The sequence below is a fragment of the Bos grunniens genome, chromosome 10, assembly GCF_055505025.1.
Source record: "Bos grunniens cultivar Pamir isolate PY7600 chromosome 10, Bosgru_T2T1.0, whole genome shotgun sequence".
NCBI classification, from domain to species: Eukaryota; Metazoa; Chordata; class Mammalia; order Artiodactyla; family Bovidae; genus Bos; species Bos grunniens.
In genome coordinates, this window is record NC_141174.1 from 42,368,643 (window position 1) to 42,394,397 (window position 25,755).

Here is a 25,755-nt window from a genome sequence, read left to right on the forward strand (position 1 = left end):
GGCTTTTTAGTTCCTCTTCACTTTCTGCCATAAGGGTGGTGTCATCTGCATATCTGAGGTTATTGATATTTCTCCTGGCAATCTTGATTCCAGCTTATGCTTCTTCCAGCACAGCGTTTCTCATGATGTATGCTGCATATAAGTTAAATAAGCAGGGTGACAATATACAGCCTTGACGTACTCCTTTTCCTATTTGGAACCAGTCTGTTGTTCCATGTCCAGTTCTAACTGTTGCTTCCTGACCTGCATATAGGTTTCTCAAGAGGCAGGTCAGGTGGTCTGGTATTCCCATCTCTTTCAGAATTTTCCACAGTTTATTGTGATCCACACAGCCAAAGGCTTTGGCATAGTCAATAAAGCAGAAATAGATGCTTTTCTGGAACTCTCTTGCTTTTTCCATGATCCAGTGGATGTTGGCAATTTGATCTCTGGCTCCTCTGCCTTTTCTGAAACCAGCTTGAATATCTGGAAGTTCACGGTTCACATATTGCTGAAGCCTGGCTTGGAGAATTTTGAGCATTACTTTACTAGCGTGTGAGGTGAGTGCAATTGTGTGGTCATTTGAGCATTCTTTGGCATTGCCTTTCTTTGGGATTGGAATGAAAACTGACCTTTTCCAGTCCTGTGGCCACTGCTGAGTTTTCCAAATGTGCTGGCATATTGTGTGCAGCACTTTCACAGCATCATCTTTCAGGATTTGAAAGAGCTCCACTGGAATTCCATCACCTCCACTAGCTTTGTTTGTAGTGATGCTTTCTAAGGCCCACTTGACTTCACATTCCAGGATGTCTGGCTCTAGGTCAATGATCACACCATCGTGATTATCTGGGTCGTGAAGATCTTTTTTGTACAGTTCTTCTGTGTATTCATGCCACCTCTTCTTAATATCTACCGCTTCTGTTAGGTCCATACCATTTCTGTCCTTTATTGTGCCCATCTTTGCATGAAATGTTCCCTTGGTATCTCTAATTTTCTTGAAGAGATCTCTAGTCTTTCCCATTCTGTTGTTTTCCTCTATTTCTTTGCATTGATCGCTGAAGAAGGCTTTCTTATCTCTTCTTGCTATTCTTTGGAACTCTGCATTCAGATGCTTATATCTTTCCTTCTCTCCTTTGCTTTTTGCTTCTCTTCTTTTCACAGCTATTTGTAAGGCCTCCCCAGACAGCCATTTTGCCTTTTTGCATTTCTTTTCCATGGGGATGGTCTTGATCCCTGTCTACTGTACAATGTCACGAACCTCATTCCATAGTTCATCAGGCACTCTGTCTATCAGATCTAGTCCCTTAAATCTATTTCTCACTTCTACTATATAATCATAATGGGTTTGATTTAGGTCATACCTGAATGGTCTAGTGGTTTTCCCTAATTCCTTCATTTTAAGTCTGAATTTGGCAATAAGGAGTTCATGGTCTGAGCCACAGTCAGCTCCTGGTCTTGTTTTTGCTGATTGTATAGAGCTTCTCCATCTTTGGCTGCAAAGAATATAATCAATCTGATTTCAGTGTTGACCATTTGATGATGTCCATGTGTAGAGTCTTCTCTTGTGTTGTTGGAAGAGGGTGTTTGCTATGACCAGTGCATTTTCTTGGCAAAACTCTATTAGCCTTTGCCCTGCTTTATTCCATATTCCAAGGCCAAATTTGCCTATTACTCCAGGTGTTTCTTGACTTCCTACTTTTGCATTCCAGTCCCCTATAATGAAAAGGACATCTTTTTTGGGTGTTAGTTCTAAAAGGTCTTGTAGGTCTTCATAGAACCATTCAGCTTCAGCTTCTTCATCGTTACTGAGGGGCATAGACTTGGATTACTGTGATATTGAATGATTTGCCTTGGAAACGAACAGAGATCATTCTGTCGTTTTTGAGATTGCATCCAAGTACTGTATTTCAGACTCTCTTGTTGACCATGATGGCTACTCCATTTCTTCTAAGGGATTCCTGCCTGCAGTAGTAGATATAATGGTCATCTGAGTTAAATTCACCCATTCCAGCCCATTTTAGTTCGCTGATTCCTAGAATGTCAACGTTCACTCTTGACATCTCCTGTTTGACCACTTCCAATTCGCCTTGATTCATGGACCTGACATTCCAGGTTCCTATGCAGTATTGCTCTTTACAGCATCGGACCTTGCCTCTATCACCAATCACATCCACAACTGGGTATTGTTTTTGCTTTGGCTCCATCCCTTCATTCTTTCTGGAGTTATTTCTCCACTGATCTCCAGTAGCATATTGGGCCCCTACTGACCTGGGGTGTTCCTCTTTCAGTATCTTACCATTTTGCCTTTTCATACTGTTCATGGGGTTCTCAAGGCAAGAATACTGAAGTGGTTTGCCATTCCCTTCTCCAGTGGACCACATTCTGTCAGACCTCTCCACCATGACCTGCCCGTCTTGGGTGGCCCCAGGGGCATGGCTTAGTTTCATTGAGTTAAACAAGGCTGTGGTCCTAGTATGATTAGATTGACTAGTTTTCTGTGATTATGGTTTCAGTGTGTCTACCCTCAGATGCCCTCTTGCAACACCTACCTTCTTACTTGGGTTTGTCTTTCTTGGACGTGGGGTATCTCTTCATGGCTGCTCCAGCAAAGCGCAGCTGCTGCTCCTCACCTTGGACGTGGAATAGCTCCTCAAGGCCCTCCTGCGCCTGTGCAGCCACCACTCCTTGGACGTGGGGTTGCTCCTCTTGGCCTCCGCCCCTGGCCTCGGACGTGGGGTAACTCGTCTTGATTGCCGCCCCTCCGGCATGGGGTCCTACCGTCTTCTGCCCCTGACCTCGGACGTTGGGTAGCTCCTCTCGGTCGCACCCTGTGCGCTGTCTCAGCTGCCCGCGCCCTGTGCGCCATCGTCGCAGCCGCCAGGGCTCTTATGTAGGTGATAACAGAGTATTTGTCTTTCTCTGACTTATTTCACTAAGCATAATATTCTCTAGGTCTATCCACATTATTGCAAACGGCAGATTTTCATTCTTTTTCTGAGTAATATTCCACTCTGTGTGTGTAGATATATATCCATCATATTCATCTATTAATGGATACTTCAGTTATTTCTGTATATTGGTTATTGTAAAGAATGCTGTTATGAACATTGGGAGTACATGTATCTCTTTGAATTAGTGTTTTCATTTTCTTTGGATGTATACCCAGCAGTGAAATTTCTGGATTATGTGGTAGTTGTATTTTTAGTTTCTTTGAGGAGCCTACATACTTTTTCCCATAGTGGCTGTGCCAGATTACATTCCTACCAACAGTGTAGGAATCACCAACAGTGATTCCTTTTACTCCACATCCTTGCTAACATGTGTGTCTTTTGGATGATAGCCATTCTGATAAGGGTGAGGTGCTATCTTGCTGTGGTTTTGATTTGCATTTCTCTGAAGACTAGTCATGTTGACAATCTTTTCATGTGCCTGGTGGCCATCTCTGTGTCTTTATTTGAAAAAAAAAAAATGTATATATATATATATATATATTCAGGTTTTCTGCTGATTTTCTAATTGGACTATCTTTTGATATATAGTTGTATTAGCTATTTATGTATGTTGGATATTAACCCTTTATTGGTCATTTCATTTGCAAATATTTTCTCCCATCGAGTAGGTTGTTTTTTCATTTTGTTGATAATTTATTTTGCTGTGCAAAAGCATTTAAGTTTAATTAGATATCATTTATTTTTTTTTTTTTTTTTGCTGTTATTTCTTTTGCCTTAAGAGATAAATTAAAAAAATATTGCTATGATTTATGTCAAAGAATTGTCCTGCCTATGTTCTGTTCTAGGAGTGTTATGGTTTCAGAGTTTTTATAAAAAATATAAAGAATATATCTGTAACATATGCTGTAAATGTATTCTCTTAGTTTGCTAGTTTTCTTTTGATTTTGATTATGACATTTTCTGCCATGTAAATGTTTCTAAAAATCTTTTGTAGTCAAATTTGTCAGTTTAAAAGTTGCCTCAGAATTTTGAGTCATAGTTAGAGAAACTTTTCTCTATGTTGAGTTATACTGAAATTCACGTGTATTTCTTCCTGGTGCCTGATCCACTTAGAGTTTATTCCTGTGTAAGAGATGGACCTAATTTTATCTTTTCCAGAAATTTTTACCAGTTGTATTAGCACTGTTGATTACTTTGTGTCTTGATGTGAGATGCCAGTTTCCTCATAGACTGGATTTCTATATGTACTTGCATCTATTTTTGAACCTTTTATTTTGTTGAAGTCTGCTTGTCTCTATATGTATTGAAACTTCACTGTTTTCATTACAGAAACTTTATAGTATGTTTTAATGTTTGGTAGGGTTACTCCTTCCTGATAGTGTTTCTTTTTTTAAATGTTTTATCCACTGTTTCTGCATATTAGTTTTCCACATGAATTTTTATATCAATTTGTCTATATAAGAAAAGCTCGTTGGTATTTTTTGGGAGGATTGCGTTAAATTTATAAATTAACTTGGGAATAATTATCCTTATGATGTTGGATCATTTTATCCAAGAACAAGGGATGTCTTTCCATTTCTTTGAAACTATTTTATCTCTTTCAAGAGTGTGTAAAGCTTTTCTTATATAAATTTTACATATTTCTTGTTAAGTTTATTCCTAAATACTTAGTGTTTTTTCGTTGCTGTGAATAAGGTATATTCTTCCATTATAGTCGTAACTGATGATTATTTTTGCATAGGAAGGGTATTCATGTTTGGATGTTTATTTTATATTCTGCTGTCCTTGTGAATTCTTTTATTAAGTTGGTTTTAGCGTTAATCCTCTGGGATTCTCTAGATATCCTACTGTATTATCTCCAAGTAGAGATAGTTTTACTTCTTTTTTGATTTTTATTTCTCTTGTCTAATGATCAAATTGCCAACATCCTTTGGATCATAGAAAAAGCAAGAGAATTCCAGAAAAACATCTATTTCTGCTTTATTGATTACGCCAAAACCTTTGACTCTAGATCACAGCAAAGTGTAGAAAATTGTTCAAGAGATGGGAATACCACCTTACTTGCCTCCTGAGAAACCTGTATGCAGGTCAGGAAGCAACAGTTAGAACTGGACATGGAACAACAGACTGGTTCCAAATAGGAAAAGGAGTACATCAAGGCTGTATATTGTCACCGTGCTTATTTAACTTATATGCAGAGTACATCATGCAAAATGCCAGGCTGGATGAGGCACAAGCTGGAATCAAGATTGCCAGGAGAAATATCAATAACCTCAGATATGCAGGTGACACCACCCTTATGGTAGAAAACGAAGAAGAACTAAAGAGCCTCTTGATGAAAGTGAAAGAGGAGAATGAAAAAGTTGGCTTAAAACTCAACATTCAGAAAACTAAGATCATGGCATCTAGTCCCATCACTTCATGGCAAATAGATGGGGAAACAATGGAACAGTGAGAGACTTTATTTTTGGGGGCTCCAAAATCACTGCAGATGGTGATTGCAGCCATGAAATTAAAAGACTCTTGCTCCTTGGAAGAAAAGCTGTGACCAACCTAGACAATATATTAAAAAGCAGAGTCATTACTTTATGAACAAAGGTCCATCTAGTCAAGGCTATGGTTTTTCCAGTAGTCATGTGTGGATGTGAGAGTTGGAGTATGAAGAAAGCTGAGCGCCGAAGAATTGATGCTTTTGAACTGTGGTGTTGGAGAAGACTCTTGAGATCTCTTGGACTGCAAGGAGATCCAACCAGTCAATTCTAAAGGAAATCAGTCCTGAATATTCATTGGAAGGACTGTTGCTGAAGCTGAAACTCCAATACTTTGGCCACTTGATTGGAAGAACTGACTCCTTGGAAAAGATCCTGATTCTGGGAAAGATTGAAGGCAGGAGGAGAAGGGGACGACAGAGGATGAGATGGTTGGATGGCATCACTGACTCGATGGACATGAACCTGAGCAAACTCCAGGAGTTGGTGACGGACAGGGAAGCCTAGTGTGCTGCAGTCCATGCGGTCACAAAGAGTTGGACACGGCTGAGTGACTGAACTGAAGTGTCTAATTGCATTACCTGTATCTCCAGTACTGTGTGATTAGATGTGGAGACAGTGGAAATTTTTGTCTCATTTTTGATCTTAGTGGAAATGTCTCTAGAATTTCCTCATTAGCTCTTGGATTCAAGACTGAGATATATGTAATCACGTTAAGATAAACACCTTTGGGGACTTCCCTGGTGGTCCAGTGGTTAAGAATTTGCCTGCCAATGCAGGGGACCTGGATTCAGTCCTTGGTCCAGGGAAGATTCCACATGTCGTGGGGCAACTAAGCTTGTGTGCCACAACTACTGAGCCTGCAATCTAAAGCCCGCAAGCCATAATTAGAGTAGTCCCTGCTCCTCACAACTAGAGAGAGCCTGCAAGCATCAACGGAGACCCAGTGCAGCCAAAAATGAATAATTAAGAAAAAATAGAAACACCTTGGGGAATGAATTTTATGACTTCTTAGCATCTATGAAAGTAGTCCTATAATTTTTTTCTTCTTAGATTTAATATGATATATTATTTTAATCGATTATCCTAATATTTTCAACTTTGCATTCCTGGAGTTAATTCCACTTGACATGAACTATTTTCTTAATGTGGTGCTGCCTTATACTTACTAAACTTTTATTAATTACATTTGCATTAATATTCAAAAGTGACATTAGTCTGTAGTTGCGTTTTCTTGGACTATGTTTATCTGGTTTAGGTATCCATACTACACTTGCTTCATAACAAGAATTAGACAATTTTTCTTTGTTTTTCCATGCTCTGGAACAACTTGTGAAACATATGGGCTATCTGATGTTCATGCTTGGGTAGAATTCTCTTGTAAAACATATGGGCTTAATGCATATGTGTCAGTGGTTCTTTGATGAATTTACTTGTTCTATGGAAATGGATCTGTTTTTATAAATTGTATTTCCCTAGGAAATATCCATTTTCTGTAGGATTTCTATCGTGGCTATCCCACAGAAACAGGATGGACCCCCACCCCCAAATTTGGTTTGAATATTGAGACTGGTAATACCACATGAAGAAGAGGGTATGAAAAGTTTATTATTCACATAGTGAGATTTTCTGGGGAGGGCGGAGCAGGCCACCCAAATTGATCAAAAGTGGCTTGAGAGAACAGGAAAAGGGACTAGCATGAGGTTTTTGTAGTGGTTAGGAGATGGAGCTGGTGTGCTGTGGTTTGGTTGGTGACAAAAGAGAGAATACTTGGCTTTTCTACAAAGTACTTTTTTATTATTTATTTGGCTATGCCAGGTTTTACTTGCAGCATGTGGGATCTTCAGTTGTGGCACACAAGATCTAGTTCTCTGACCAGGGATCAAACCCTTGCCCCCTGCATTGAAAGTGTGGAGTCTCAGCCACTGGACCACCAAGGAAGTCCCTCTTTTGACCTATAAAATTTCTTTTGTTTAATGTTGTCTCATCCTTGTCATTTCTTATTTTGTGTTTTATTAGCCCCCATTTTCTTAGCTAGTGGTTTGTCTATTTTGTGCACGCAGAAAATGATAGAAGTCTGGAATAGTGAAGCAATGAGAAGGAAGAAGACTTTATATCCTTGAATGATCATCTATAGTGGAGATGATCTAAATGACTATCTAAAAGACTCTTCATCTCTGTAGGACAAATACAAGAAGCTAGCATCTGAATGCATGCAGAATGCTGATGAAGATTCCACTATGACATCAGCTCTGGGACTTCCCTGGTGGTGCAGTGGATAAGAACCTGCCTGCCAATGCGGGGGACACGAGTTTGATCCCTGGCCCAGGAAGATTCCACATGCTGCAGAGCAACTGAGCCCATGTACCACAACTGTTGAGCCCATGCTCTAGATCCCAAGAGCCACAACCACTGAGTCCACCTGCTGCAACTATTGAAGCCCATGCGCCTGGAGCCTGTGATCCACAAGAGAAGCTGCCATGATGAGAAGCTCACACACCGCGACCCATAGTAGCACCTACTTGCTGCAACTAGAGAGAGTCTGTGGAAAGCAACAAAGACCCAGAACAACCAAACGTAAATAAATAAACAGAAACAAACAGACAAACAAAACAAACATCAGCCTGGGTTCCTGGATGACCCAGGAGGGCTCGAGATGGTGGAGAAGGATGTGAGCTCACTTGTTCTGATGAGAACACCAAAGTCACAACTAACTGCTGAACAGCTATTTCCAAAAATCCTGGAACCTACCAAAAAATACCCTACTTCCAAAGACAAAGAAGAGGCCACAACAAGATGGGGGGGCATAATTGTGATAAAATCTAATCCATACCTTCTGGATGGGTGCCTCACAAACTGGAAAACAATTATACCACAGAAATTCTCCCACAGAAGTGAAAGAATGAGCCCCATGTCAGGCTTCCCAGCCTTGAGGTCCGGCAACAGGAAGAGGAACCCCCAGAGAATCTGCCTTTGAAGGCCAGTGTGGTTTGATCACAGGAATTCCACAAGCCTGGAGGAAACAGAAACTCCACTCTTGGAGGGAGCACACAGGGTCTTTTGCACACCAGGACCCAGAGGGGAAAAAAGCAGTGACCCTGTAGGGTACTGGGGTAGACTTACCTGCTAGTATTGGAGGGTCTCCTTTGGAGGCAGGGGGTAGCTGTGGCTCACTGCAGGATCAAGGACCCTGATGGTGAACTCTCCTGGAGGCCACCATTAGCCCCACCCAATGGCCTGCAGGCTCCAGACCAAACAATCAACAGGGAGGAAACACAGCCCCACCCATCTGTAAATAGAGTTTCGGATGGCTGTCCCAGTTTTAGGAGGACATCTTGAATAACTTCCAAGAATATTCAGTGTATCTTTTTATCATTTTAATAAATTTCCTTTTTCCTTAAATTTTTTGGTATGATTTTGTTTATTGTAACTAGTTGATTTTAAGATCAATTATTTAATTAATGAATGTCTTGAATATGGTAGGTCTATTAGATATTTACTGTCTTGCTGTTATTACTCAGATACAACCTATTGTGGGACTACAAACAGTGGTAGGTCTTCATAGAAGTGACTTGAGATGATTTAACAGCATAAAATTATTAAATATAAGCCTTTTTGATCTGGAAGGGGCCTATAAGGAATCAGTTCAGTTCAGTTGCTCAGTTGTGTCCAACTCTTTGTGACCCCATGAATTGCAGCATGCCAGGCCTCCCTGTCCATCACCAACTCCCAAAGTTCACTCAAACTCACGTCCCTCGAGTTGGTGATGCCATCCAGCCATCTCATCCTCTGTCGTCCCCTTCTCCTCCTGCCCCAAATCCCTCCCAGCATCAGAGTCTTTTCCAATGAGTCAACTCTTCACATGAGGTAGCCAAAGTTCTGGAGTTTCAGCTTCAGCTTCAGTACTTCAGTACTGGAAGTACTTCAGTTCCTTCGAAAGAACACCCAGGACTGATCTCCTTTAGAATGGACTGGTTGGATCTCCTTGCAGTCCAAGGGACTCTCAAGAGTCTTCTCCAACACCACAGTTGAAAAGCATCAGTTCTTCGGTGCTCAGCTTTCTTTATAGTCCAACTCTCACATCCATACATGACTACTGGAAAAACCATAGCCTTGACTAGACGGACCTTTGTTGGCAAAGTAATGTCTCTGCTTTTGAATATGCTATCTAGGTTGGTTATAACTTTCCTTCCAAGGAGTAAGTGTCTTTTAATTTCATGGCTGCAATCACCATAAGGAATATCTAGTTCAAATTTTCTAATCTTACAGATGAGGATCCAAGGGAAAATGATTTTCCAAACTTTAGCATTGAAGTAGAAGCCCCATTGGAATTAGAATTGTAGTCTCCTGTAAAGTAATGCTCAAAATTCTCCAAGCCAGGCTTCAGCAATATGTGAACCATGAACTTCCTGATGTTCAAGCTGGTTTTAGAAAAGGCAGAGGAACCAGAGATCAAATTGCCAACATCTGCTGGATCATGGAAAAAGCAAGAGAGTTCCAGAAAAACATCTACTTCTGCTTTACTGACTATGCCAAAGCCTTTGACTGTGTGGATAACAATAAACTGTGGAAAATTATGAAAGAGATGGGAATACCAGACCACCTGATCTGCCTCTTGAGAAATCTGTATGCAGGTCAGGAAGCAACAGTTAGAACTAGACATGGAACAACAGACTGGTTCCAAATAGGAAAAGGAGTACATCAAGGCCGTATATTGTCTCCCTGTTTATTTAACTTCTATGCAGAGGACATCATGAGAAATGCTGGACTGGAAGAAACACAAGCTGGAATCAAGATTGCCGGGAGAAATATCAATAACCTCAGATATGCAGATGACACCACCCTTATGGCAGAAAGTGAAGAGGAACTAAAAAGCCTCTTGATGAAAGTGAAAGTGGAGAGTGAAAAAGTTGGCTTAAAGCTCAATATTCAGAAAACGAAGATCATGGCATCCGGTCCCATCACTTCATGGGAAATAGATGGAGAAACAGTGGAAACAGTGTCAGACTTTATTTTTTGGGGCTTCAAAATCACTGCAGATGGTGACTGCAGCCATGAAATTAAAAGATGCTTACTCCTTGGAAGGAAAGTTATGACCATCCTAGACAGCATATTCAAAAGCAGAGACAGTACTTTGCCAACAGAGGTCCGTCTAGTCAAGGCTATGATTTTTCCTGTGGTCATGTATGGATGTGAGAGGTGGACTGTGAAGAAGGCTGAGCACCGAAGAATTGATGGTTTTGAACTGTGGTGTTGGAGAAGACCCTTGAGAGTCCCTTGGACTGCAAGGAGATCCAACCAGTCCATTCTGAAGGAGCTCAGCCCTGGAATTTCTTTGGAAAGAATGATGCTAAAGCTGAAACTCCAGTACTTTGGCCACCTCATGGGAAGAGTTGACTCATTGGAAAAGACTCTGATGCTGGGAGGGATTCAGGGCAAGAGGAGAAGGGGACGACAGAGGATGAGATGGCTGGATGGCATCACTGACTCGATGGACACGAGTCTGAGTGAACTCCGGGAGTTGGTGATGGACAGGGAGGCCTGGCGTGCTGCGATTCATGGGGTCGCAAAGAGTCGGACATGACTGAGTGACTGATCTGATCTGATCTGATCTGATGTGATATCCAGTCTAGTTTTCATTTGTACTAGGTTGAATAGCATGTCTCTTAATTCATGTCTACCTGGAACCTCAGAATGCAACCTTATTTGAATTAGCATCTTTACTTATGTAATCAAGTTAAGATGAAGTCATATTGAATTGAAAAGCAGAAGACTCAGGTTCAATCCCTGGGTCAGGAAGATCCCCTGGGGAAGGGAATGGCTACCCCTCCAGTACTCTTTCCTGGAAAATTCCATGGACAGAGGATCCTGGTGGGCTATAGTCCAGGAGGTTGCAAATAGTCGGACATGACTGAGCAACTAACACACGTACATGCATACATGTGCATGTGCATGTGCGCCCACACACACACACACACACACACACACACACATCCAGTAAGTCTGATGGCCTATAAGAATGAAAAGCAGTCACAGATGAGACACACAGAGGGAATTACATGTGATAACATAAGCAGACAGTGGAGTGATGCAGTTGCCAGCCAAGGAATGCCAAGAACTGATGGTCACCATCAGAGACTAAAAAGAGGCAGGGAAGGATTTTCCCCTCTAGGTTTCAGAGGTTTTCAGAGGTGCTGCCAAACTCTGATTTTGGACTGCTGGTCTCTAGAACTCAGAGACAATAAATTTCTGCTGTTTCAAGTCATCCAGTTTGTGAAGCTTTATTGTGGCAACCCTAGGAAACTGATACAGTACTCCATGGCTACATTTTTTAGTATCAAGAGATTCTTCTCTGAATATTATTTAGAAATTATACAGAAGGTTATATTCTTCATAATTGAAGGAAAGAAGTTTTTCTTTGTGTATGTCTGTATTAAATTTTTTACTCTTCTGTGTGCTTAGCTATACTCTTGTGTCACTTAGGGGGTTATAGATTGTTTCATCCAGGGATTTTCAAAGAAGTGTCAGTAAAATAGCTTGCTTTCATTATTTTTAAAGATAATAGTGGTGATGTATATGAACTATCTGTGTGGTGTTTGTGGGTGTGTGTGTGTATCACAGGTTTTTCTATTATCTGGATATTATGAAATATGCTACTCTTGTTTTCAGATTGCTGAAGCTAAAAGAGATGTTTAATTCTAAGTTTGGATCTATTCCCAAGTTTTATGTTCGAGCACCAGGAAGAGTCAATATAATAGGTATGTAGAAAGTTCTTTTTCTTAATTTTTTTCCTCCTTTGATAAGATCCAAATTTTTGTTAATATATCAGGAGAACTGGAAAAATAGAATGTTTCCCATGTATCTACTATAGCAAGTTAAGCTTTTTTCATAAGAAAATACAATATTTTCATCTTTCCCAGTCCATTTATTGATGTTAGTTTTGTCCATTCATTTTTAAAATTCAGAAGTTTGTTGAAACCTGGTTGTTCCCATTATTTTCATGAAAGATAGAAAGATTTTTCTGGGTTGCAGGTTAAGTTTTTTGACTACAGTGAATAATTTTGGTGGTTTTACATTTATTCATTGGATTAGAAGAATACAGGGAAGCCCAATAATCCCTTGCTTTTAAAAATGTGGTGGCCTAGAGAATGAATATCTGAATGAATGAATGTTTTATCAAGAGAACTGAGAAAATTCCAAATCAAAGGAGGATTAAAAAGAAAACTTTGTATACTGGAAAGTGAAAGTGAAAGTCGCTCAGTTGTGTCCAACTCTTTATGACCCCATAGAGTGTGTCCATGGAATTCTCCAGGCCAGAATACTGGAGTGGGTAGCCTTTCCTTTCTCCAGGGGATCTTCCCAACCCAGGGATCGAACCCATGTCTCCCACATTGCAGGTGGATTCTTTTATAAGCATACAAAAAAGTTAGTTGAAATAGTATAACGAACTCCCATGTACCCAAAATGTAGCTTCAATTATTAACTCAGGAAAGCTGATTTTCAAGCATATATGGAGGATTTTAAAAATATGAGATATTTGAACATGGTTAAATGGGGTAGAAAAGGGGAATTGAGTAAAGTCAGTGGAGAGAAAGAGATCAAAGATATCTGAGAAAAGAAGAGATAGAGAAGGATTCTCAAGAGGGCAAGAAGGGTTGGTATCTACAACATAGAAAGAGGGCTACTTTGAGTCTTTTTAAACAGAAGGTGGGAGTAAAAAGGATGCAGGTTGATGTAAATAAATGTATAATTTTGGTATAGAAGGTTGAGGGAGTCCTTTTGGGGGAAGGTTGAAAGTGTTGGATGTTTAAAGAGATGGCAGAATGTTTGAAACAGCTTTGTCAAGGATGGGAGAGGGAGATAACTGGAAAAAAAGAAAAAGTTTGCTTGTAACAGTCAGATCTGGTTAGAGCTGGAGACCATGGAATTGTAGCAATAACAATCTGCAGGTTTGTTCATTTCCCCACTGCCTTTCAGCTAGTCCAAGTTGCCTACATTCGATCTAGCTTTAGAGTTTTGTTTTGGACGGAGGTTACAGAGAATGACAATGCCATCCAGAAGTTGCTAATACTGTCAGAAGGGGTAGATGAAGTAATGAACCCTGGAAAATATGCTAGGTAGAAAAATAAAGGTAAGAGGGAGCCTATAGGTTACAGAGGGCAAAGAACTGAATCTGAAAAACAGGTTAAGTAGGATAAACTGAATAAGAGAAATGGCACTTTGGAAAGTTTTAGTACAGAATGTGATATTTGGAACAAAAATCCATAGATAGAAAAGTTCTAGGTGATAAGGAGTTCTATGGTCATTACTGGATTTGTCAAGACCATTTAAGTAAGATAGTTGAAGCAGAGAGGAAGTCAAGTTCTGCAGAGGTCAAGGCATTAGGAAACTGGGGCCTTGGACTGAGTTGTTTTACAAGATTGGGATGGAGAGAGTGGAATGAGATGCAAAGGTCTTCAGAGAGGAGCAGATGTCTAAGATAGTCAGAGATGAATGTGGTGGAGACGAGAAAATGTGGTTTGAACCTCCAAAGCACAGGACAGGAAAAAGTCCTGGAAACAGCAGAGTTGGGAGGAGGTTATCACCAACTCCATGCTACTGAGAGAGAATTGCAAAGCATCAGTATCCTCAGAGGAGAGCCAAGTTTCACTTAGTTTGGGGAGTAACAATTTTCCTGAGTAAGTAATTCTTACTCAATGAATGCTGACTATCTCATTTTAAGAAAAGGAGGGGGATTATGTTCTAAGATAGTTATTTAATTAGTTCTTAGGATGAAATGAATTTCAATCTTTATTAAAAGAATTATTATATTTTCTGTTAAAGTGTCTAAAAGGTAATCATTGTTTTTTTCCTTACTTGCCAACAGTTCTTGCTCCCCAGGATGGGTTCCATTAGTTTTTGCAAAGGGAGGAGTCTTCATTCTCAGAAGGCTGTCATTCACACTGTAGCCTTCCCAACAAAATCTGGTACCTCCCTAGAATTCTACTTATTCAAATATGCATTTTCTGTTTGTGAACCACTGTCCTACATTGTAGTTTTGAAGGAATTTGGGGAGAAAGACAACTTTGAATTGTCATTTGATTTGTTCACTCATCGTTGTCAATTCATTAAAAAAGACAACAACTCTAATTTTCTTAAAGGACACATCAGTGTAGAAACAAAAGAGTTCTGCCTGGAATAATATGTAGAATCATATTTATTTAAAAATGTAATCAGGCGGTTGAATTGTCTTTTGTACATTTTATGTTTCTTAGTTGATCAATGTCTGCCATAGAAGCAAGCAGATAGGGCTTCCCAGGTGGCGCTAGTGGTAAAGTACCTGCCTGCCAATGCAGGAGAAACAATCAGATATACAAACCAGTCTCAGGAATATATAAGTGAGCTTGCTTAGCTCATCTTTCTTGAATTGTTATTTTCTTTTAATATTATGAATAAAAACCTTGAGTTTAAATGAGTAATTTGGAGGAAACATTATGGGGTAGCAGGCAAAAAAATTCCTGCTGATGATTCATAGAGGAATTAGAATGAATAGTTTTCTATTTCCCTATTACATATAAAATTAAATATTTTTTTCTAGCTTCCTTTTCCTTATCCTAGCTATGTCTAGCACATTCAACACAACTAATCAGTGTCTATCTAATTTGTTAGGCATTTTATTGGGCCACAAAGATAAATAAAGCAAGTCTTCACCATAGTGAGTTCATTGGCTAGTAAGGAAAAGAGTGGTACTCGCGTAATATTAATATAAGAGAGAGGATGCTAAAGGTTTCCATTGTCCATATTGAATAAGTTAATACAAAGGAGCAACAGAGAAAGGAGACATTGCTTTTCTTGATGCTCCATATAACTAGTCACAAAACATAAATATTCAAATATAATTATTATGAATTAGAAAGTGGAAAAAACTTGCAAATATTTAAAGAAGTTGAAATATTAGCAGAAACTAATAACTAATATACTTATTCTAGCAAAAGTTCCTGGTTCAGATGTCAGTGAGAGAAAGAAAATTGAATCACTTTCTGCCTTTAGTATTTTTATTTTTTGTTAAAACCAGGCTAGTGGTCAAGTTTTTCCTATATGTCAACTTACTTGAGTTTCTCATGTTTCATATGCCAGCAATGATTAAAAAATGCTTTCTCTTTATTCTAGGAGAGCATATAGATTACTGTGGATATTCTGTTCTTCCTATGGCTGTAGAACAAGATATGTTAATAGCTGTGGAACCTGTGAAAACACATGTTCTCCAGCTGGCCAATACCAATCCCTTGTACCCGTGAGTATTTAGAATTGCTACCGTGTATGTGTATGTGTGGTGTGTGCATGGGTATACGTGTGTGTCTTTGTATTTGTACTCAAATGGTATCTTTAGGTAATATCAAATTTATAATAAGTCATTTAATTTATTGAAAATTTGTATCTGACTTCAAAAGAATCTGTTCCTATTTAATATTTGTTCATTTTGTTCATTTACTTAAGAAACATTTATTGTTGTTGTTTAGTCACTAAGTTGTGTCCAACTCTTTACTACCCCATGGACTGTAGCTTGCCAGGCTCCTTTATCCATGGGATTTCCCAGGCAAGAGTACTAGAGTGGATTGCCATTTCCTTCTCCAGGGGATCTTCTTCACCCAGGGATTGAACCTATGTCTCCTGCATTGGCAGGTGGATTCTTTACCACTGAACCACCTGGAAAGTCTGAGAAACATTTACTCAAGATGTATTGTGTGTCTGACATTATTTTAGATACTGGGTCAAAAAAGGATGAAAATAACCCTTTGCCCAGAAGATATGTATCATCTGTTGAGCTTAACTATCTCTAGCAAAGTCAAGGTGTATGCCTTTCTTGTATTACTAGGCCACCCTCTCATTCTCTTATCATAACATCTTACCATGTTGTATAATCATTATCTGCTTACTTGCCCGTATTCCCATAGATTGTAAGCTCTGTGACTTCAGGTAGTGTTACCTCTCCAGTACTCTAGCCTCAGTGTCAAACATAGAGTCTGGAACACAGTAGATATATGTTTCTAGTACATATGCTTTATCAAGTTAAGGGCATATTTTTGTTGTTGTTTTTACTGTTTTGGCTATACCACGTGACTTGTGGAATCTTAGTTCCTGACCAGGGATTAAAACCTTGGCCCTGGCAGTGAAAGTGCCAAGTCCTAACAACTGGACCACCAGGGAATTCCCTGTTGTTGTTTTTTAATTCTTGATTTACTAAGATTAAAAAAGTCACTTAATGATTATTGGATTTTATTAAATGCTTGTGTAGTATTGAAGATAAGTTTTAAGATATTATGAATTATACCAATGTATTTTCCAATGTTGAACTCTTTACATTCCTGGGATAAGTCCAGTAAGCAGGACCTGGTTTGTTAATTATAATAAAAGGTCTTGGCATGTAATTAGCACATTATATTTTTGGCTTATTGTTCATTGGACAGTTTGCTTGCAGTAATATTCATTCATTCAGCAAATATTTTATATGTATCTATACCAGGTTATGCAAGACAATAAAAATTCCTGACTTTTAGGTGAAAGTTATTGTGAAAGGTCATTTTTCTGTTTATTTTGCATGATTGAGATGTTATGTACATTCAGGACCCTTTAAGGAGAAGGCATGGAGAAGGAAATGGCAACCCACTCCAGTGTTCTTGCCTGGAGAATCCCAGGGACGGGGGAGCCTGGTGGGCTGCCGTCTATGGGATCGCACAGAGTCGGACATGACTGAAGTGACTTAGCAAGGAGAAGGCAATGGCAACCCACTCCAGTACCCTTGCCTGGAAAATCCCATGGGCAGAGGAGACTGGTAGGCTGCAGTCCATGGGGGTCACAAAGAGTCGGACACGACTGAGCGACTTCACTTTCACTTTTCACTTTCATGCATTGGAGAAGGAAATGGCAACCCACTCCAGTGTTCTTGCCTGGAGAATCCTAGGGATGGGGGAACCTGGTGGGCTGGCGTCTATGGGGCCGCACAGAGTCGGACACGACTGAAGCAACTTAGCAGCAGCAGGACCCTTTGAAGAAAATCTTACATTATCTCAAATACAATTTTGTGTCATTGTAACCATTTAAAACTGGGTGCCATAATTTGTTATATTGATTTATTCAGATTCACTTAACACTCCCACATGTTAAATGTGGGAATTTCACTTTTTTCCCCACAAAAGCAGAGCCTGAGATAGACGTGGAAGGAGGGAGAGCATTTGGGAAATAGTGCCAGGAGCAGTAGTGAAAGAGGATGGAGACTCAACTAGGGAAGCAGAGGTGAATTATCAAGGCAGGTAGCTCCTGTGTAAATAAGGGGCTTTACTTCACTGGACCCTTAGGACACATGCATCATGCTTTCCAGAACTGTCCACATGTCTAGCATGCATTGCATGAAGAACCCATAATTTATTTATTCACCATTGATGAATATTTGGATTATTTCTAGCTTTTGGCTATTATGAATAATTCTGCTATGAATCAGTTCAGTTCAGTTCAGTCGCTCAGTTGTGTCCGACTCTTGCTACCCCATGGAATGCAGCACGCCAGGCCTCCCTGTCCATCACCAACTCCCAGAGTTTACTCAAACTCAGGTCCACTGAGTTGGTGAAGGCATCCAACCGTCTCATCCTCTGTTGTCCCCATCTCCTCCTGCCTTCAGTCTTTCCCAGTATCAGGGTCTTTTTCAAATGAGTCAGTTCTTCCCATAAAGTGGCCAAAGTATTGGAACTTCAGCTTCAGCATCAGTCCTTCTAATGAATATTCAGGACTGAATTCCTCTAGGATGGACTGGTGGGATCTCCTTGCAGTCCAAGGGACTCTCAAGAGTCTTCTCCCAACACCATAGTTCAAAAGCATCAATTCTTTGGTGCTCAGCTTTCTTTTTGGTCCAACTCTTGCATCCAAACATGACCACTGGAAAAACCATAGCCTTGACTAGATAGACCTTTGTTGGCAACGTAATGTCTCTGCTTTTTAATATGCTGTCTATGTTGGTCATAACTTTTCTTCCAAGGGTCAAGCGTCTTTTAATTTCATGGCTGCAGTCACCATCTGCAGTGATTTTGGAGGCCCCCCCCGAAATAAAGTCTGTCATTGTTTCCACTGTTTCCCCATCTATTTGCCATGAAATGATGGGACTGGATGCCATGATCTTAGTTTTCTGAATGTTGAGTTTTAAGCCAACTTTTTCATTCTCCTCTTTCACTTTCATCAAGAGGCTCTTTAGTTTTTCTTTGCTTTCTGCCATAAGGGTGGTGTCGTCTGCATATTTGAGGTTATTGATATTTAAACTCCCGGCAATCTTGATTCCAGCTTGTGTTTCATCCAGGCCAGCATTTCTCATGATGTTCTCTGCATATAAATTAAATAAGCAGGGTGACAATATAATGCCTTGACGTACTCCTTTCCCAATTTGGAAACAGTCTTTTGTTCCGTGTCTGGTTCTTACTGTTGCTTCTTGACCTGCATACAGATTTCTCAGGAGGCAGGTAAGGTGGTCTGGTAGTCCCATCTGTTTAAGAATTTTCCACAGTTTGTTGTGATATACACAGTCAAAGGCTTTGGCAAAGTCAATAAAGCAGAAATATATGATTTTTTGGAACTCTCTTGCCTTTTTGATGATCCAATAGATGTTGGCAATTTGATCTCTGGTTCCTCTGTCTTTTCTAAATCCAGCTTGAACATCTGGAAGTTCACAGTTCAGGTACTGTTGAAGCCTGGCTTGGAGAATTTTACTTTGTTAGCATGTGAAATGAGTGAAATTGTGCGGTAGTTTGAGCATTCTTTGGCATTGCCTTTCTTTGGGATTGGAATGAGAACTGACCTTTTTCAGTCCTGTGGCCACTGCTGAGTTTTCTAAATTTGCTGGCATATGAGTGCATTACTTTCACAGCATCATCTTTTAGGATTTGAAATAGCTCAATGGAATTCCATTACCTCCACTAGCTTTGTTCATAGTGATGCCTCCTAAGGCCCACTTGACTTCGCATTCCAGGATATCTGGCTGTAGGTGCTATCTCGTGGTTATCTGGGTTGTGAAGATCTTTTTTGTACAGTTCTTCTGTGTATTCTTGCCACTTCTTAGTATCTTCTGCTTCTGTTAGGTCCATACCATTTCTGTCTTTTATTGTGCCCATCTTGGCATGAAATGTTCCCTTGGTATCTCTAATTTTCTTGAAGAGATCTCTAGTCTTTCCCATTCTATTGTTTTCCTCTATTTCTTTGCACTGATCACTGAGGAAGGCTTTCTTATCTCTCCTTGCTATTCTTTGAAACTCTGCATTCAAATGGGTATATCTTTCCTTTTCTCCTTTGCCTTTCACTTCTTTTCACAGCTATTTGTAAGGTCTCCTCAGACAACCATTTTGCCTTTTTGTGTATCTTTTTCTTGGGGATGGTCTTGATCTCTGCCTCCTATAAAATGTCATGAACCTCCGTCCATGGTTCTTCAGACATTCTGTCATATCTAATAATCCCTTGTATCTCTTTGCTACCCTGAAAAGTATGAAGGGGCAAAAAGATTGGACACTGCAAGATGAACTCCCCAGGTTAGTAGGTGCCCAATATGCCATTGGAGATCAGTGGAGAAATAATTCCAGAAAGAATGAAGAGATGGAGCCATAGCAAAAACAGCACCCAGTTGTGGATGTGACTGCTGATTGAAGTAAAATCCAATGCTGCAAAGAGCAATATTGCATAGGAACCTGGAATGTTAGGTCCATGAATCAAGGCAATTTGGAAGTGGTCAAACAGAAGACAGCAAAAGCGAACATCAAGATTTTAGGAATCAGCAAACTAAATTGGATTGGAATGGGGGAATTTAACTCAGATGGCCATTATATCTACCACTGTGGGCAAGAATCCCTTTGAAGAAATGGAATAGCCATCATAGTTAACAAAAGAGTCTGAAATGCAGAACTTAGATGGAATCTCTAAAAACGACAGAATGATCTCTGTTCATTTCCAAGGCAAACCATTCAATATCACAGTAATCCAAGTCTATGCCCTGACCAGTAATGCTGAAGAAACTGAAGTTGAACGGTTCTATGAAGACCTATAAGACCTTCTAGAACTAACATCCCCAAAAGATGTCCTTTTTATTATAGGGGCCTGGAATTTAAAAGTAGCAAGTCGAGAGATACCTGGAGTAACAGACAGATTTGACCTTGGAGTACAAAATGAAGCAGGGCAAAGGCAAACAGAGTTTTGCCAAGAGAATGCACTGATCATAGCAAACACCCCCTTCCAACAACACAAGAGAAGACTCTACATGTGGACATCACCAGATGGTCAATACCAAATTCAGATTGATTATATTCTTTGCAGCCAAAGATGGAGAAGCTCTATACAGTTATCAAAAACAAGACTGAGAGCTGACTATGGCTCAGAACATGAACTCTTTTTTGCCAAATTAAGACTTAAATTGAAGAAAGTAAGGAAAACCACTAGACCATCCAGGTATGACCTGCTATGAATATTTGTGTACAAATCTATGTATGGATGCATGTTTTGTTCGGTAAATACCCAGGTGTGGACTGTCTGGTTTATCTTAAGAATTTGCCTGTTTTTGAAAGTGGTTGTATAATTTTACATTCGCACACCACTGTATTGGAGTTCCAGTTGCTCCATATGTTTGCCAACATGTTTTTTTAAATGTTTTATCCACTTTCTTAAATGTGTGGTTATATTACATTGTGGTTTTTAAGCTATGTTTCTAAGTCTGAAGGAATTAGATCGGGGATTGTTAGCATTTTCTTTGATGTTTCTCATCTAACTTCCTACATATGCACAAAGTTCCTCCTCTACTAGTTTCCCTAGTATACCATCCCCCTTGTCCCCCAGCCTTCTTCCTTGTTTTTTCTTTGTGGTGACTTCCAAGATCTGGTTATCTTGGGACAGAGCCCATTCAGTTTTGCTAACATAATCTTTTCTGCTTTCCAAATTCTGGGACCTCTTATTGACTATAGTCAATAAATTTTAATTCCTGTGGGTAATAGTAAAGTGTTTGAGAGCTGGAGTCAGGCTGTTTAGCTCCCTGGAGAGTCACTAGATCTCTCTGAGCCTCCAGGAAAGTCTCCCATTTATACTCTAATGTGCCAACTATAAAAATTGTTGTATGATCAGGCCATTCAAAATGGCTATTCTCTTGCTCTCTGTACATCTGCTATACCAGTCCCCGCTTCACCTGTACCCTAATCATAGGGCTTAATTAGTGCTTAATCATCAGCTTGCCACAGATCCCAGCTGCTGGTTTCCCCAGTAACTGATGAGCCAACCTGACAGCAATTCCCCCTATAAATGGTAGCCTCCTTCTTCCCTGAATAGAAAGATTACTGCCATGTCTTGCCTTTCGTCTGCTGTACACAGTGGGGCTGCATGTTTTGCTGTAGACTTGTAAGATCCTCGATCCAATAAACCATTGATACCTCTGTTGCTGTATCTAGGCTCTTTCTTCGATCTCAAGCCTGGGCAGCTACAAGATTTGCAGGCCAATGGAGTGCAGCCCAACAGGTGCCCTCTTGGCCTTGCGTCCCACCCCATGTTACATACCATCACATGACAGTGGTAATGTGAGTGTGATTTGTGCTCATGCTGTCTTGGCTGGATTACAGAAGCTTAAAAGATAAGCCCTTCACATTTTACCTTTATATTCCTGTGAATGCCTCGCATGGTTAAGTGGTCATCCCATATTTTTCTTAGGAGAGAATATGTCCATGTTATTAAGATAATGCTTGGAAGGCACCTGCTGCAGTGAGTGGCTCACAGTAGTTATTTAGTAAGCTATATGTGAAGAGCATTCAGTCAATGTGGGAATGTTACTTATTTCCTCACTTTTGACTTGGTCTCCACCCCTCTCCCACTTCACATATTTTATTCTTTGGGCTGATTTAGAAGCCTATCTATTTTTCATTTTGAAATAACTTTCGACTTTCAAGGAAGTCACAAAAATAGTATGAAGAATTCCACATGTTAACTGATGTGTCCTCGGTGCATCATGTCAAGGAGGCATGTGATGTTCCTTCATCTGTTGTTAATTTTGATCATTTGGCTAAGGAGTTGTCTGCCAGATTACCATCAAGTTACTATTTTTTTCCTTTTCAGCAGGTATCTGGTAAGGAAATACTTAAGTTTATATAGATATCTTGTTTCTCATCAAGTTTTTACTCAGTAACTTTAGCATCCATTGATGATTCCGTCCTGAAATGATTGTTATCAGTTCAGTTCAGTTCAGTCACTCAGTCGTGTCTGACTCTTGGTGACCCCATGAATCGCAGCACGCCAGGCCTCCCTGTCCATCACCATCTCCCGGAGTTCATTCAAACTCACGTCCATCGAGTCGGTGATGCCATCCAGCCATGTCATCCTCTGTCGTCCCCTTTTCGTCCTGCCCCCAATCCCTCCCAGCATCAGTCTTTTCCAGTGAGTCAACTCTTCGCATGAGGTGGCCAAAGTACTGGAATTTCAGCTTTAGCGTCATTCCTTCCAAAGAAATCCCAGGGCTGAGCTCCTTCAGAATGGACTGCTTGGATCTCCTTGCAGTCCAAGGGACTCTCAAGAGTCTTCTCCAACACCACAGTTCAAAACCATCAATTCTTCGGTGCTCAGCTTTCTTCACAGTCCAACTCTCGCATCCATACATGACCACTGGAGAAACCATAGCCTTGACTAGACGGACCTTTGTTGGCAAAGTAATGTCTCTGCTTTTGAATATGCTATCTAGGTTGGTCATAACTTTTCTTCCAAGGAGTAAGTGTCTTTTAATTTCATGGCTGCATTCACCATCTGCAGTGATTTTGGAGCCCCCCAAAATAAAGTCTGACATTGTTTCCACTGTTTCCCCATCTATTTCCCATGAAGTGATAGGACTGGATGCCATGATCTTCGTTTTCTGAATGTTGAGCTTTAAGCCAACATTTTCACTCTCCTCTTTCACTTTCATCAAGAGGCTTTTTAGTTCCTCTTCACTTTCTGCCATAAGGGTGGTGTCATCTGCATATCTGAGGTCATTGACATTTCTCCTGGCAATCTTGATTCCAGCTTGTGCTTCTTCCAGCCCAGCGTTTCTCATGATGTACTCTGCAATGGTTGTCATGGAGTTTGCCAAATAGTGATTTTTTGATTTTTATTATTTCTTCTATTAATTGGCGTTTTGCTCTAAGGAAGTACTTTCCATTCTCTTTCATTTAGCTATTTATTCATTTGTTATTTTATATTCATATAGAATCATGGAATCTCATTTTACTCAATGAGTTATGATCCATTAGAAGCATCATTTGCTTTGTTTATTCCTTCTTTTTCTTAAACTGTGCAGATGGTAAAATTGGATGGGTGGAAGAGAGTGTGGGGAAAGAAGGCTTTGAGTACTTGTGTTCTAGTAAAAAGTATGCCAAACAGCGGGCCCAAAGGATAAGCATTTATGTGGTTTATACCAACTTAATAAGGGCCATCGTGAAATACAGTGGTGTAGATTATGCTAAAATATATTCATTTCTCTCCCTTTCAGGAAGTAAAAAGGGCCAGTTGAAAGTAGTTTCGTTATTAAGGTCACCAAAACTTCTCTTAATTTTTAGCAGCTGGAGATGTTTGTTGTTTTTTGGGTAGACTATGGAGTATATACATGAGAAGCAAATGGAAAATAAAATGTCAGTGTCATTGTCCTGGCACAAGATGGCAGCAGTCAGCCATCCATTCTGTGGCACAAAGCCTCTAGACTTCAATTAACTGTTGTTTGCTCTTGCAGGGACTTCAGTACTAGTGCTAATAACATCCAGATTGACAAAACCAAGCCTCTGTGGCACAACTATTTCCTATGTGGATTTAAAGGAATTCAGGTAAATCAGTATAAAGCAGCTACTAGCAGTTGAGGTTATGATATGTATTATATCAAGATTTATTTCATTTACTATATCGTTTTTGTCTCCTTTCAGTGCTGATGTTTCTGCTCTGTTTTGCTCATGAACATATTTCAGGGGATAGAGTAGATATGACTGTTTCTGGGTGGTGTTCATCAGGGGCTGTAGTGGCTATTCATAAGTCATGTGCATTTGATACTTTGTTCTAGTTTTCAAATCTTTGTTGAAATTTTCTTTTGAAAGATACATTCTGGTAGTAGTACTTACATTTTCTTCTAGTGATGTGTAAGTGCACACTGTAATAGAATTTAGGCCTGGACAGCCCTGGGTTTGAGTCTAGACTCTACCCAGCTGTGTTGATTTAACTCTTTAAGTCTCAGATTTGCTGTGTGTGAAATATGTTATTATTATTTCAACAGAGTTGTTGGAAGGATCATACAGTACTTGACACATAGTAGGCATTCAATCAATGCTAACTTAGTTTTGTTATTACTACTTCAGATGGGGTTTAAAAAAAGATATAGTGATTTTGATAAGGAAAATAAGGATTTTCCTGGAAACACTGAATACTTTGAATATCTCTAATGTCATGTATGAGAAGATGAAATATTTCTACTTTCTCTCCTAATTAAAAAAGTGTGAAGGAAGAAAGAAAATTGATTTGCTAAGTCAATTTTATTTGTTTGCTAAAATTCATGTTTTAGAGAGCTTGTGTTCTTTACTGTCTGATGGTGCTATCTGAAACTTTGTCATGAGTAGCGTAGGATTCAGTGGCATATCCATTACAGATATGCATCACATTTATTTCTGTTGTATAATCCTGTACTCTTAATTATGGTGGTTCTGTATGTATCTTTCTTTCTCTCTACTTCCCTTTCTTCCCCTGCCCCGATCTCTTCCTTCCTTTCATTTTCCCAGACAGATGGTAACAACGTACAGGAAAAGTTACTGGCAGGTTTTAAATCTTCAAATCATTTGGCTTGTCACAAGCATTAGTGGGAATTACAGTATTTGGAAACATTTGTTGGCAAATACAATTTCATCTTTCTTGTAGCAACATGCCTTCTGTAGCATATGGATAAAGTGACCAAAAGAACAAATGTGCCTTGTGTTGTATTTGAGAATTTCAGGTCTTACAGCCTTCCCTTTTGATTTGACAGCCTACGTGCAAAAGCAGGTCTGTGTAATGAATGTTTGGCAGAGAAGTAATTTAAATGTTAGCCTTTTAGAAACCTTCAAATTCAAATACTAGAAAGTTCCAGTGGATAATCTGTTTATATTAAATTGAACATGTTATCCTTATGGGATAGCACTATTTCTGAATTTGGCAAAGCCCATTTGCATTTTGAATCTGTTGTACATTTTAATTTAAACATTGCGTGATAAGTTTGTAAGTATGATTCACATTCAAGACACCCTGTGGATCAGTTTATGGTTAAATATATAGCATTCTCCAAGGATTTTTTTAAACAAGCTGTCTGATGTTCT

At 39.7% G+C, this 25,755-nt stretch overlaps 1 protein-coding gene across 4 annotated transcripts in view; it reads left to right on the forward strand.

Moving 5' to 3' along the window:
- GALK2 (galactokinase 2) overlaps positions 1 to 25,755 on the forward strand; it is a 154,818-nt gene that overhangs the window by 23,178 nt on the left and 105,885 nt on the right. For all 4 annotated transcript variants that reach the window (XM_086320815.1, XM_086320816.1, XM_086320817.1 and 1 more), the window contains exons 2-4: positions 12,089 to 12,177; positions 15,569 to 15,692; positions 24,156 to 24,246. In XM_086320815.1, coding sequence (XP_086176941.1) covers positions 12,089 to 12,177; positions 15,569 to 15,692; positions 24,156 to 24,246 — 304 coding nt within the window. The remainder of the gene's footprint in view (positions 1 to 12,088; positions 12,178 to 15,568; positions 15,693 to 24,155; positions 24,247 to 25,755) is intronic.